Source organism: Cucurbita maxima, unplaced genomic scaffold (genome assembly GCF_002738345.1).
Source record: "Cucurbita maxima cultivar Rimu unplaced genomic scaffold, Cmax_1.0 Cma_Scf00010, whole genome shotgun sequence".
NCBI lineage: Eukaryota > Viridiplantae > Streptophyta > Magnoliopsida > Cucurbitales > Cucurbitaceae > Cucurbita > Cucurbita maxima.
The window spans coordinates 6,110,658-6,124,712 of NW_019272026.1; the positions used below are offsets into that span (position 1 = coordinate 6,110,658).

The 14,055-nt window shown below is 40.7% G+C and overlaps 3 protein-coding genes across 4 annotated transcripts; all 3 read right to left on the minus strand.

Annotated features, from left to right (window-relative positions):
• Window positions 1–2,367: 2,367 nt before the first annotated feature.
• Window positions 2,368–4,658, minus strand: LOC111484941 (acetolactate synthase 3, chloroplastic-like). Its single transcript, XM_023131594.1, has one exon. The coding sequence runs from the start codon at window positions 4,594–4,596 to the stop codon at window positions 2,599–2,601; it is 1,998 nt and encodes a 665-aa protein (XP_022987362.1). The 5' UTR covers window positions 4,597–4,658; the 3' UTR covers window positions 2,368–2,598.
• Window positions 4,659–5,414: 756 nt separating this feature from the next.
• On the minus strand, window positions 5,415–8,402 carry LOC111484989 (nuclear transcription factor Y subunit C-1). The gene is made up of 2 exons (XM_023131675.1): window positions 7,522–8,402; window positions 5,415–5,632 (listed from the first exon to the last, which is right to left on the minus strand). The coding sequence occupies exons 1-2, from the start codon at window positions 8,178–8,180 to the stop codon at window positions 5,629–5,631; spliced, it is 663 nt and encodes a 220-aa protein (XP_022987443.1). The 5' UTR covers window positions 8,181–8,402; the 3' UTR covers window positions 5,415–5,628.
• A 210-nt stretch (window positions 8,403–8,612) lies between these two features.
• Window positions 8,613–13,546, minus strand: LOC111484988. 2 transcript variants are annotated; one of them, XM_023131674.1, is made up of 3 exons: window positions 13,392–13,546; window positions 12,897–13,096; window positions 8,613–12,583 (listed from the first exon to the last, which is right to left on the minus strand). In XM_023131674.1, exon 3 carries the CDS (start codon window positions 12,423–12,425, stop codon window positions 9,918–9,920), a length of 2,508 nt encoding a protein of 835 aa, XP_022987442.1. In that variant the 5' UTR covers window positions 12,426–12,583; window positions 12,897–13,096; window positions 13,392–13,546; the 3' UTR covers window positions 8,613–9,917. The 2 variants fall into 2 exon arrangements, with proteins under 2 accessions (XP_022987442.1, XP_022987441.1); XM_023131673.1 differs by lacking the exon at window positions 12,897–13,096.
• Window positions 13,547–14,055: the final 509 nt, after the last annotated feature.

The window sequence follows — 14,055 nt, forward strand, 5'->3', positions numbered from 1 at the left end:
TTTTTTTTTTTTTTTTTTTTTTTTTTTTTTTTTTTTTTTTTTTTTTTTTTTGATTCCTCGATCAAAAGTCAAGTTTCGTTTTGAATTGTGATGGATGGGCTGTCTGTGAAGAAAAAAAATAAAAATGGTTAAAAAAGGCACACATTTTGTCAGACTCGCCATGATGCGGAGTAGTAAGAGTTATGTGCAAACATTTATACATCTTATTTCAAACTGTTTGTTAGTATATAAGGAATATAGAGAGAGTTTGATTCATGATCTCCATGGAAGCAGGTGGTGAGAATGGGGGGAAGTGGAGCACCCAATTATTTTGACGCAAACTCTCTCTCTCTCTCTCTCTCTCTCTCTCTCTCGAGGAGGGAGTGGGAAAAAGGAGGAGTAGGACATGGGTTGTCCAAACATCAAACTACTGATTCCATTATGACCAAACCTTAATATTTTTGTCCTTTCGTCTTGTCCATATATGCCTTCCAACTGATTCTCTTTCCCATAACACACTCCCTTGGGTTCATACATGAATTAGCCTGTTTCAACCCACATTCTTCTGCATGTTTAACAAACTGATGCAAATTCATCTACAATCAACAGAGGAGCATTGATATGTATATATATATAGAGAGAGAGAGAGAGAGAGATTCACAAGCGATGCAACTGTGGATGAGAAGATACAAACTTCTTTATTTTATTTTATTTTCCTTAGTTTCAGCCTTTTCGAGAAACATTTTCAGAAGCAGAAGTTCGTACGGTACACCCAACAGTGATGAATCTGGGTTGGGTTGGGTTGGACAACAATTATGGATTAAGAGATGCTTCCAAAATTAAACATCAAAATAATTTGAACTGTCAGGGAAGGGTTTTTTTTTTTTTTTTTTTTTTATAAAAAAAGTTGTCAGGGGCAGAGAAAGGATATTGTGGGAGGGTTTGTTTGTTCATAGACCGTGGTGGTGGTGGTGAAGGTCAAGGATGGTGAATTTTCTAAATATGACAACCTTTTACCCTTCTCTTTCTAGGTAAGAGAGAGAGAGAGAGTGGTGAAAGATTTGATGGCGTTGTCGTATCAAAGCCCAATGGAGGGAAGGGAAGGGAAGGGAAGGGAAAGAGAAAGGTAGCCTTCATTTGAAGCTTGAAAAGTTGAAAAATGGGGTATGATGGGGAGTGGGACTCGGTTCCTCTCAAAGTCAAAGAACCTTTTAACACACTGTCTACCAGCCCTTTTCCTTTGAATAATGGAATTCTAAACCTCTTTCTTCTCTCCCTCTTTCCTTCGTGCTTACCTTTTTCTCTGATGCACAATCTATACCAACATGACTCTAGCTTCACTTGATGGATGTACTCTCTCTCTCTCTCTCACACACACAATCCATGTCTTATATCGGTTGGAGTAGAACAAAACATTTCTCATAACCGTGTGAACTGTGAGGTTGATGGCGATACATAACGGGCCATAAGAGGATAGTATCTATTAGCGGTGGACTTGGACTGTTACACATGACATAAGAGCAAGAGGGCGGTGTGCTAGTTAGGATGTTGGTTCCCAAAAAGGGTAGATTGTGTAAACCCCCTTGTAAGAGTGTGGAACCCTCCCAAGAGAGGTGGATTATGAGATCTCACATTGGGTGGAGAGGAGAACGAAATATTTCTTGGTGTGGAAATCAACAAGACACTGGCTGGTATGCTAAGACGTTGGCTCCCAAGGGGGTGGATTGTGGGATTTCACATCAGGTGAAGAGAAAAATGATAGAAACATTCTTTATAAGAGTGAAAACCCTCCAAACTGGAATGCATTGTGAGATCTCACATCCGGTGATGACGAAAGAAACGAAACATTTCTTATAAGAGGAGGGTTACATCGAATGAAGAAGGGAACGAAACATTCCTTCTAAGGGTGTGGAAATCCACCCAAGGGAGATGGACCGTGAGATCCCGTATCGGGTGGAGAGGAGATGAAACATTCTTTCTCAAGTTTCTCGATGAAACATTCTTTCTCTAAGATTCTCAAGGTATGCAACTCTCCCAAGGGGGTAATCGCACGTCAGATGGAAAGGGAACCAACAAGACACTAGGGCTGTGTGGTGTGTTATCGAGGACACTTTCTCCCAAGGGGTATGGAAACTATTGTAGGGAGGACACTGGCTACTAAGAGGAGTGGATTATGAGATACCACATCGGGTGGAGAGAACAACAAAATATTTCTTATAACAATGTGAAAACCCTTTCTTGTTAAACACATTTGCTAACGAAACCCTTGTGTGTAAGAATAAGGGTAGCATTAAGAGAACCCTTGTGTGTAAGAATAATGCTGGAATTTCTTACGAGCGTTTGCTACCATTTAGCATTTGGCAACTGCAGTATTCCGTGGTCACAGCATTTGGCGACAATCTTTTATTGTATTGAATACCAAAATTCAAAACTAGGGTTCGGCAACAAAGCATAAATTAGGGAGAAGGAACTCTTACAACAACAACACTGTTTCTAAGACAAAGCGCAACAAGAAGAAGCTTACCAAAACAAACTAAAATGAGAAGAAACAATAATGTACATGGGGGAGAGAACGTAATCTGGTGGCGTGACAAGGATGATGATATATTATTCATATTATTAGTATGCGCATCTTCCATCTCCCTCTGTGATCACATCTTTGAAAGCACCACCACTGGGAATCATCGGCAGCACATGTTCCTGATGTGGTACGATCACATCCAACAGGTAAGGCCCTTCCGTCTCCAGCATCTTCTTCATTGCTGCTCTTAACTCCGCCCTCTTCGTCACACGTGCTGCCGGGATCCCGCATCCCTCTGCAAACTTCAACATGTTGGGGAATATCTCAGATTCGTTTGATGGGTCTCCCAGGTATGTATGAGCTCTGTTGGCTTTGTAGAACCGATCCTCCCACTGCACAACCATGCCCAGATGCTGGTTGTTCAGCAGCAGGATCTTCACGGGAAGTTTCTCAACACTGATTGTTGCCAGTTCTTGGACATTCATCATGAAACTCCCATCCCCGTCGATGTCAACGACTATCGCGCCTGGATTTGCTACTGCTGCCCCCATCGCTGCAGGCAGTCCAAAGCCCATTGCACCTAACCCGCCAGAGGTTAACCACTGGCGTGGCTTCTTGTACTTGTAGAACTGAGCTGCCCACATCTGATGCTGCCCCACCCCTGTGCTTACGATGGCCTCGCCATTGGTTAGCTCATCAAGAACTTGAATTGCATACTGTGGAGGAATGGCCTCATCAAATGTCTTGAAAGTCAATGGATACTTCGATTTCTGCTCATTCAGCTCCTCTCTCCACGCAGAGAATTCAAAGTGAGGCTTCTCAACCTTCTCAAGTAAACAATTCATTCCCTGCAAGGCCAACTTCACATCGCCACAGACCGATACATGGGGCTGCTTGTTCTTCCCAATCTCGGCAGAATCGATATCGATATGAACAATCTTCGCACGGCTTGCAAAGGCCTCAAGTTTCCCTGTCACACGGTCATCAAATCGCACTCCAAATGCAAGCAACAGGTCCGCTTTATCCACAGCATAGTTGGCATAAACTGTCCCGTGCATTCCCAGCATTTGCAGAGACAAGTCATCGGAGCAAGGAAAAGCCCCAAGACCCATCAGAGTGCTGGCCACTGGAATCCCGGTCAGCTCGACAAACCGCCGCAGCTCCTCTGACGAATTCAAACACCCTCCACCCACGTAAAGAACAGGCTTCTTAGATTCAGAGATCAATCGCACAATTTGTTCCAAATGCAAATCAATGGGAGGCTTAGGTAATCTAGACAAGTAACCAGGTAATTTCATGGGCCGATTCCAATTAGGAATCGCGAGCTGTTGCTGAACGTCTTTGGGAATATCAATAAGAACAGGACCAGGACGACCAGAAATTGCGAGAAAAAATGCCTCGCTCACAATCCTAGGAATGTCATCTACATCAAGAACCAGATAATTGTGCTTTGTAATAGAGCGTGTTACCTCTACGATGGGAGTTTCCTGAAACGCATCGGTACCGATCATTCTCCTCGGAACTTGCCCTGTAATGGCCACCAACGGAACGCTGTCGAGGAGGGCATCGGCAAGGCCGCTGACCAGATTGGTGGCGCCGGGGCCGGAAGTTGCAATGCAAACGCCGGGAAGGCCAGAGGAGCGAGCGTAACCCTCGGCGGCGAATACCCCGCCCTGTTCGTGGCGAGGGAGAACGTTACGGATGGTGGGGGAGCGCGTGAGGGCCTGATGGATCTCCATGGACGCGCCGCCGGGGTAAGCAAAGACATCGGTGACGCCTTGGCGCTCGAGAGCCTCGACGAGGATATCGGCGCCTTTTCTGGGTTCATCAGGGGCGAATCGAGAGACGAAAATCTCAGGAGTGGGGATGGTGGAAGTGTCGACAGCAAGGGCGGAGGCTGTGGTGGAGGAAGGTTTTGGGGAAGGATTTGAGAGAGAGCTGCTGCAGATGCGAAGAGGACGGCGAAAAATGGGATTGCGAGGAAGAGGGGAAAATGAAAGATCGAATCTGGAGAAGGGTTTAGGAAGAATAAAGGAGGAGGATTTGGAGAAGGATTTGGAGGCGCAGGGAGATGTAGCCGCCGCCATTGATGACATGGTGAAGGATGAGGCGATGAGGGATCAAGCAGCAGAGAATTGGTGTATGAAGTAGTGGTTCGCAATGATCTTAGCATTTATACTCATTATTTATCCAGCTATTATTACCGCTGGATATCCCTGGATTCCCACAAATTAAGTTGCCCTTTCATTTATTTTCGGTCAAAATAACAATTTTTTTTTTTAAATTTCTTAAATATTTGAATATTAATTGTGTTGTTATTATTATTATTTTTATATATATATATATATATATATATAAACAATAGTAGAAGAAAGTGATAACAAAAATAGAGTTTATAAGCTTAATTTAAATAAATAAAATAATAAAAACAAATAATCCCAAGTGTACGTAAGACAACTAAAAAACAAAGTTATGGTTTCAGTCCTCCTTTGGTCTCGTTTCCCTTCACTCCCTCTTCCTGTTTATATTTTTTTGTCTCTATCAAGGGTTTACAACAGAGCCCTTTTTTAAGTGTTAAAAATTAATGTATCTAATTTTTGTAGGACATATATACATACACTACAAAAATTAGATTCATAATTAATTAAAATTCATCACACTTTATACATACACTAAAGTTATAGCAAATATTTTTAAGATTATCATTGAAAAAACTATATATAAAAAAATCCTGGAATTTTCTAGAAGATCAACATCTAATGTTATAGATTCAAGAAGACTTATCGCTTTAAGCTTGTTTAGCCTACATAACGTGTCCTAACGTTTAAAAAAAAGGAGGCCAATGGTATCCAACATAATGCTCCTGAGGCCAACAAGGTAAAAAAGTTGATCTTAACCAGACTGTAAAAGCAAATTGATATCAGCAACGTAGAAACAGCAATTTAAGAAAAGTAATGTCAATTCCACGACAACTAGTAAAAGTTTTTACAAGTTTCTAAGGGTAACCACGTTCGAAAAGAAGGAAACATAAAAGAAAAATACACTTAGTTTTACGCCCTGGATAGCATCAGCAAAATGCATCATTTTTTCATTGGCACCACACAGCAGATCATCTACACAAGAATTGCTCAACTGCAGGGGAAACAAACATCAGATTTGGAAAAGCTAAGAATGACAAACAAGTTCAAGTTGGGATATAATTTTGAATATCAACTTCCATACAAATTTTTGACACCTTTCCTTCAGTCTTTGGATGTACACGCCAATTTATTTTCAAATATCTTTGATGAACAGTTAATGTGATGATATATGTGTGTGTTTAAGAGGGTATCACCGAGTGGACATAAGTGTAGCTGAAAGGAAGCTTCTGGGCCTTATAGTTAGATCTCACAAGTCTCACCTCTAGTCACAACTGCCTTCCACGTCTGTACTTAATCTCAGCAAGGGAAGATGGAAGATGTACTGAAATTTATTTTCAACACGGAGTGCTCTTCTCAAATATATTCAGCATCATAAACAAACTTTTGAAGTTCCCGACATCATATGATCAAACAAGAACAATATCTTCCTTTGAATTGGGGGCAACTAAAAGTTGGACCATCCTTGCCAATTTCTAAGAGCATCTATCTCATCCATTTCTCTCCAAAATCTTCTAGCTGAAGGATTTTTAGAAGAAAATTCAAAAAATCTAAAAAATACCAATCCTTGTACTAACCTGTGATATTCTAAAAAAACAACCTTTGTCAAGATGTACTTTCACCATCTAACCCTTCTTTCTTCTTCTTACGTCTTCAATTACCTCATTAGTGATTAGAAGAGTGTTGTAATTAGTGATTAGGTCTTCAATCAACATAGTCCTCCTTTATTCAACACCTTCTCAATCCACAAGCAGCCATCCTCATTCCTAATTGGACGGATTTTTATGAAGAATTGTGATTAGTAGGAGGGAGCACTAAATCATTCAACAATTCTTTAACCAATCTACTAAAAAGTGACCAACACGAGCTTTTGACCCGATGCAGGGGCATTTCTTCGTTAAGGAATGGTATCTATAACACTAATACCAACACCCTCATCCATCCTTATGCAAGGACGTTCATTTTCAAATCATCTCTTCCAACTGTTTTTATTGCACCGACACCTTTTGGAAACATGGATAGAACTTGGGAGTTGAAAGACATTTTTACTTTCTCTCAGGTAGTAAGTTCAAATTTCCTTCCACCTTTAATATTCTCAAATAGTAAAATCTGTCATCATACAGCATTGAATAGCCCATAAGTGGTGAACGAATTAATAACCATGAGATGTGCTTAAAAGGGTTTTTTTTTTTATTTTATTGTTATAGAATCAACTGATTGAATCCAAAGGCTTTCACAACCATCCTCAACCATTGCTGTTACTGTCGATTTGAAACTTCTGTTTCATTAAGAGACAGAAAGAGATCTTCATTACGTGAAAAAAGAAGATATAAAAGAAGGGTGAGTGATAAGAAATCAACCAAGTCAAGAGGGTTACAAAAATTCCTCCAATTGGCATTAATAAAAAGGAAAGCTACTGATATTGATACTTGATGGGCGATTCATATAAACATGAGAGTGAGAGGGAGGAAAATAAGATAACAAAGGATAAGGTTTCTTTTAAAACATTTAATCAGATTCATCAAGAAGAGAGAAAAGAGTACAAAAGTTATTAGACAGCAAAACCCAAAATGAAGCTTCAAACCCAACAGCACCAAAGAGACAAAATCCTATAAAATCCTGAAAATTACTCAACAAATCAGCAGGCACATTCTTGCTGGGGGATTACTCAGTAAGGAAAGAGGAAAAAGGCAACAATCCCAACATGCAATCTCTCGATAAAGAAGACGTAAATGTGAAAATCAGTAAAAACATGAAAAAGAAAGAATTCAATTCAGCTTGATCACGGCACAAATCTGGATGGAACACAAGATGACGCTTAAAGACGTATTCTTATATTGTGCATTACTAATTCAAATGACACAAATAACCATAAACACCTACCTCTGACCATCAAGATTGCCCTGCCCGCTGCTGCCCCCACTCGCGTAAGAACCATCCTCTGCGGCGGGCTGCCACACCGATTGCCACGCCTGCGACGGCGGCTGAGCGTAGACTCCGGTGGGATCCATTGCCGGTCTCCCAATCATCATCCCCCCAGGGGGACCTGCCGGTTGGCCCATAGGCGGATAATAGTACGGCACTCCACTGGCAGTGGCTCCAACCATGCCACCCAACCCAGCCTCGTCCTTGATCTCATCCCTAGGCACAATATCAACCAAGAAATCAAAGATATCGGTCCTCGTGATGGCCGCTGCAATATCATTCTTCTGCAATGTCCGCCTCTTATTCTCTTCCGCGTGGAGCCATGACCTAATCGTGAGTTCAAGAATGAAGAGCTCGCACGCCTTGGCGAACAAAATGGGTGCCTCAGCGGATATCATACGCACGTCCTCATCGGCTTTCATGATCTTCTTAATGCGGGCCAAAGGAAGCTGATGGTTTTTAAAGTCGTTAACCTGTTCGATTTCTTGGCGCTGAAAGGACCAGAACATCTGAAGCTGTTGCTGCTGCTGCTGAAGGAGGTGGTGTAAGGGAGGGGCCGGAACAGGGGCCTGAGGAGGAGGGTAAGGGGAGGATTGGGCTTGGTTGTTGCTCTCCATCGGCCGACGACGGCGGCAGTTCCAGAAGGGCTTGGCCAAATGCAGCAGGGGATTTAATGGGAGGATGGTGGGATCTAAGTGAGGAGCAGATTTGAGGAAGAGATTTGGGGGACGAGAGGTTTAAAAAAAGGGAAGAACGAAGGAACTCCCAAAAGAGTTGAGAATTGAGATAAGGAAAGAAACAGGCTTTGAGTCAGAGGATTCGTTTCCCTACCTCCACCCTCCACCTCTGCGCTTTAAACATTTCATCTCCCCTAATTTCTTTATTTTTCAATATAATTATTTAATTAATCACTTCTTTCCTTTTTGAGTACAAAGTTGAAACATGGAATTCTAAAACCTAATTTGATGGCATACAAAAGAAATGAGATTAATTCAGACCAAAATTTGTTCTAAAACTTTTATTGCAAAAGAAGAACAATGCTTTTTTTCCTTTTCCTGGTTTAATTAAAGAAAAAGAAAAAGAAAAAGAAAAGTGTTGAGCCCCCAAAAGCCCCGAAGAAGTTTCTGCAAGAAGCTGTACAAGTTGTCCAGTGGCCAAAAGTAGGTTTGGCATTGCGGCAGACAATGCCTTTTCTTTAACCACATGCCCACTCACTTCTCACTTCTTTCTCTCTATTTCCCTCTTTATTTTCAAACCACTTCTCTTGTATTTCAGTATCAGCACACACACACACACACTTCAACGCAATAAACCAACCATCCATTATTCAGTGCCCTTTATAATCTATTTTCTAGAAAGCTCTAAGAATGAACTGTGAACAACCAACAAAATTTCACACATTAATTCAGTCAGTCAAAGTGCGTACCCAGTTGTTGATGCTTTGGAAAGCAGACCACATATTATGCGCCCTTCATTTTCCTGCAACGTTAAATGAACCCAAGAGAATAAGAATGTACCTCTTCCATAATCTACGATTTAGCCTTCTTTCTCAACAGATCAGATTTGGATTCTTCCAGTCAAACACACTGTGAGGTTGTGAAGTCTATTTCAATCTCCTCAGACAGATCATCATATATATTCCATTCCTACTACCCCATCACACAAAAAACATATGAGAGGCAACAATCAAAATGGAACTATAAACACCTTTCCACAATTAACATATATTCCTTTTCTCTTCGGATCATTTGACTTCGAGCTGCATTCTCTGTAGGCAGCCAGGCAGGGAAGCAAGAATTTTGTAAAGGAAATCAAGAGCCATGCACCATCCAGATATATGTATATCCAACAACTCAGATTTGCACGAACTGGATTTATCATTAAAAAGAGTGAATATTGTACTGGGTGATATAATGGCCCTCGAATGTACAAGTAAAAGTAATTACATCTTTTGGAGCAAACAGTTAAATTAGCCTATCACTCTGGAGCTACGATGCCATATACCATGTGGTCCATCAAAGCCAAAGGAAACTGCCTTTTCCAACACTCTCCGAGCTCCCCACAGAACTGAAGCTGAAATTAGTATTGAGGGTGTCAAAAACTAGACAAAATTGTATAGCCCAAACACTGCAGAGAGAGTAAAACTAGACTAAAGAAATACTTCTCCGCATGTATCGCCAATTAATATCTCTCACGGTCGGTCGAGGAGACGAATAAAATGAACAAAATAAAATCAAAACAAGGTTTAGGCTGGAGGATTGGTGCTTAGAAGCTGTACTGTGTATGGCCCTGTGCTGCTGCTATCCTCATGTCTATGGTATATGTTCATCTGAGAACAACTTCTCAAAAGTTTTCTAATGTGCTGATAACTCGGCACCAATTGCCACTTTTCCCCGGAACCGCTTCCGGCTATACACCATCATCTTTTGAACTTTTGTCTTATTTCCATTATGCATCATCAGTTTATCCTTAACTTTAAGATCTTTCATAGTCGTTTCTACATTATTCTCAAGGTTTGCTACTTTAGCAGTTTTTGTATCCTCAAGTGGATGCCCATCCGTAGCCTGTTCAGCGCTCTGAATCGCTTCTTCTAGTTCTATTTCAGCTTCCTTGGCAACTTGAAGAAGTTCCAAAGGCGTTGCAGCCGGATCGAGCTCCCAGCAACCAGAAGGAGCATTTTGACCTTCAAGACCAGTAAGCAAGCACGAAGGGACCTGGTGAGAAAATCGAAACATTTCTTCTCTGGGAATATTCTGGATCTTTGATGGATCGATGTGCTGCTGAAACACAGTCTTGAATCCAACAACTTTAACTAATGGAACAACAGCAACCCCTCTATCTTCATTGTAATCCTCAAGGACTTCCACCATGTCATATTTGTGTATAACATCGTCTGGGGTAAGCTCATTCCAATCAGGAGACCAATTCCTATATAGCGCCCACACATCTCCTTTACTAGGAAATATTCTAATAGCTCCTCTCTTGCCTTTTACCTGCTTAACCTTGTGTGAGAACGAATTGAGAGAGCCATAATCTTCATGCTTACCGATCCAGAAATCCCCACTCGTCTTCGGAAATCCACAACCAATCCAGTTCAATGGGGCCAGTTCAGTGTTACTTTTGGAATTAAGCCAACTGATTCTCATTTTGAACGGTTTTAACGATATAACTTTACGAACCATGGCATAATATCGGGGCATACCATCATCATCGTCATAAACAGCCCAAACCTGATTACTACCAAACGATTTTTCCGCACGATCCTTGTCAAAATCGTGAAAATCTGGATCAGGAACGCTCATGGAGAAAGATTCAGAAGCCTTGGTGTCTGGACGCTCACCAGAACTTGGAGGTAAAGGATATTTGGTCCCCAATTCATCTTTACGACACACAGTATTTAAATATTTACTGGATTTCATACCATTTGGAACAACACTTTTCCCCTCTTTCTCTTCAAAAAGATCCTTGTTAGAATTCTCTGTCTTTTGCAAAATAGTCGATGACACGTCTGCTTTCCATTCATTAAGCTTCTTGTGGATTTCATTCCTAGCCTTCCCCATCAACATCTGTCGCAATTCCAGCTGGGAAAGCTCCCTTGTATTAGCAGATCTAAATTTTCCAGTGATTGACCTCCTTCCTTCAAAGCTATATTTTTGGGACCCGCTACTCTCCTTTATAATCCCTCCATTTTCTATTTCCATTTGTTTAAGAAAGTCTCTGATGCTACCTGACATTTTATGCCCTGTTTTGCGTCTTTTTTTCTTTGGTCTATCTCCTTTGTGTGCAGAACAGGCACTGTCATTGCAGGATGTAGAGGCAAAACCACCATCCCCTTTGTCGGGAGCGTGATCTTCTCTCAGAGAAGACTCCACTTCCTTAGCTGCCAATTTGCCATCTTTATGCCCCATATTCATCTTTGGAGATGATGGTTTGAAGAAACTAAAAGCTTTAGCTGCTGAAGAAGCTGATGTTTTCATACTTCCAGCTGCTCTGTGCTTACATGATGTACCAGACTGAAAAGATTTACGCATGGAATTGGTACTACTATATCCTCCTGCATCCACACCTCTAGGAGAAAACTCTGTCTTTTCCACACTAAATGATTTCTTGAAATGGCTGTATGCACTGGAAGCCTGTTGCTGATTGTTGAAAGTCCGTGGAGAGGATGGCGGATTCAGATTGAACGGTGGTGCTGGGTTCTCAACAGCCAAAAAGGATATGCAGCAGTTAGGACAAACAAGATTATGATTAAGATAAGATCTGAGATACTCAAAATGCACCTTGCATGAATTGCAAATTGTCCAAAACGTGGGTTTCACTGGATGAGAAGCTGGAGCAGAAAGGACCTCATCATCACTTCTCCAATGCCATCTATTCGAATTATTATTGGGGGAGAGATTATGGAAACCATTCCGAACAATTGGAACTGATGACCTAATTTCAGTGGACTTCATAGCCATACCTCTTATATTCCGCTTCTGGTCAAATGCTTCTCTTTTGGTTTTGTCAGACAACAAGCTCCAAGCTTCAGATACAATTTTAAAAGCCCCATCTGCACCAATTGATTTGTTTTTGTCAGGATGAAGAATGAGTGCCAGATTTCTATAATGTTTCCTAATGGTTTCTTCATCAGCCAATGGATCCACACCAAGGACCCTGTACCAATCAATGCATCCATCAATTCTTTTCTCCGCGGACAAGTAAACATTCAGATTTGCAATAAATTGTGGAAGACCATCGAGGCTGGGATACAAGCTGTGAGCCCTCAAGGCAAATTTAACTGCGGCCGCAATGTCCATCTCTGCGAACTTTTTCTCAGCAATCTGCTTGGCCTTAGAGGCATCATCCTTAATGCAATCCATCCCCTCAATACTGAAATCCTGCTAATGATGAGTTCTTGACTATCCTTCTACTTTTCTGAAAGTGCTAGCATAATCGAATCAACGTGATTGCTCTCCAATGCAAATTCACCAATATCCTTGGATAGACCATCAAGAAATAACCCAAAACCTTGAAAGCCCTAAAAGCAGAAAAGGAATAAAGGAAAATACTTAGATAGACAGAGTAGGCGACACAAAATTCATGCCAAAATTTATGAAATTTATTGACAGGAGCAATTAACAGCTTCACTCGAGAGTTATAAATGTAAAAATATCAATGAATGTTTTGCCTAATCCATCAAATCCATTTTCTACCCCATCAGAGACCTATGATAGTCAATCAGATCCAAGAATTTCATAACGAGAAAACTCAACAATGAAGTAAAAGAACTTCTAAATAAGAACATTTTCAACATCAAAACATAGGAAAAACAAAGCAATAGTGGAACCTACATTCTTCATCAGAATGTACCAGAAGAAGCATGCTACAGTTCTTAAAGAGTTTAATCATCCATTGGTAGGTTGGATGCTGGAACCAAATCCCATGAAAGGCAGCTGGTTCATTGATTACCCTGATCTCATTTAATCAGGAAGAAACTAATCATTATCCTATTAGAGGGGCACAGTCTCATTCCCATATACTTCCACATAAGCTGAACAACAAGAAGGAGCGTTAGAGAGAAAGAAATTAAGAAAGATAGAGAAAGCCCTTTTCACATTCGAACCACCCCCCTCCACGGAAAACAATAACGAAACAAAATCAATCGAAGAAAAGTTTGGGCAGTTGGTTACGGTATCAGAGAGTTTCATATATACCAATTTTCAGTAACCCTGGCAAAAACCCTACATTTTTCTATCCTATTGAAGTACAATCTAAGAACAATGGCGACGGATCATATTCCTGAAATGGCAGAAAGCGAAGGTATGTAAGGAAAGATTATAACGTACAGCAAATCCCTTGTGTGAGATGTGAATCGCCGGAAACTATTGAAGAATCTGGATAACAATTTTGTCGATGAAATCTCTCTGCCACCCCGCTTTGAATGTGGAAAAAAAGGGAAAATAAATCCCAATTCAGATGGCACCAAGTGAAAATATTTCCCCAGCCTGCAGAAAATTGGGTATTTGCATGGCAAATATATATAGCAACTCAGTTTTCCTAGTCCTTCAAATATTTTTTTGCTAATGCTTATAAAATTGACCTAACTACGGTTATTTTTCTTTAACTCTGGTTATTGGGGTTGCAATATTAATATAGACAAATTCAGTTAAAAATTTAAATTTTTTTATCCTCTTCCCAAATAAATGCCAACATCTTCACACAACCAAAGTGTATTTACAAGAAGGGTGGTTAGAACATGCAGGACTAAGTTGACTAGTTATTAATGAAATTCTTTGAACCACTCACATTACTTTTGACGCATTCAGTTTTAGTTTACGAAAATAATACATAACTCAAGATGGATTACTTCCGATTAAGCATAGATATGCAATGCGAAGATGAACTATTTTGAAGTCGTTTCTTTCCCTTCAGAGCCAAATGGCTCCTGTTCAAAGTCTATTATCCCATAAACAATGATGCAATTTTGGAGGTTCCATTTAGTTGCGTTGT

Bases quoted from the DNA above. Each gene is read 5' to 3' on its own strand.
- LOC111484941 (XM_023131594.1), bottom strand. From the start codon at position 4,596: ATGTCATCAATGGCGGCGGCTACATCTCCCTGCGCCTCCAAATCCTTC.
- LOC111484989 (XM_023131675.1), bottom strand. From the start codon at position 8,180: ATGGAGAGCAACAACCAAGCCCAATCCTCCCCTTACCCTCCTCCTCAG.
- LOC111484988 (XM_023131673.1), bottom strand. From the start codon at position 12,425: ATGGATTGCATTAAGGATGATGCCTCTAAGGCCAAGCAGATTGCTGAG.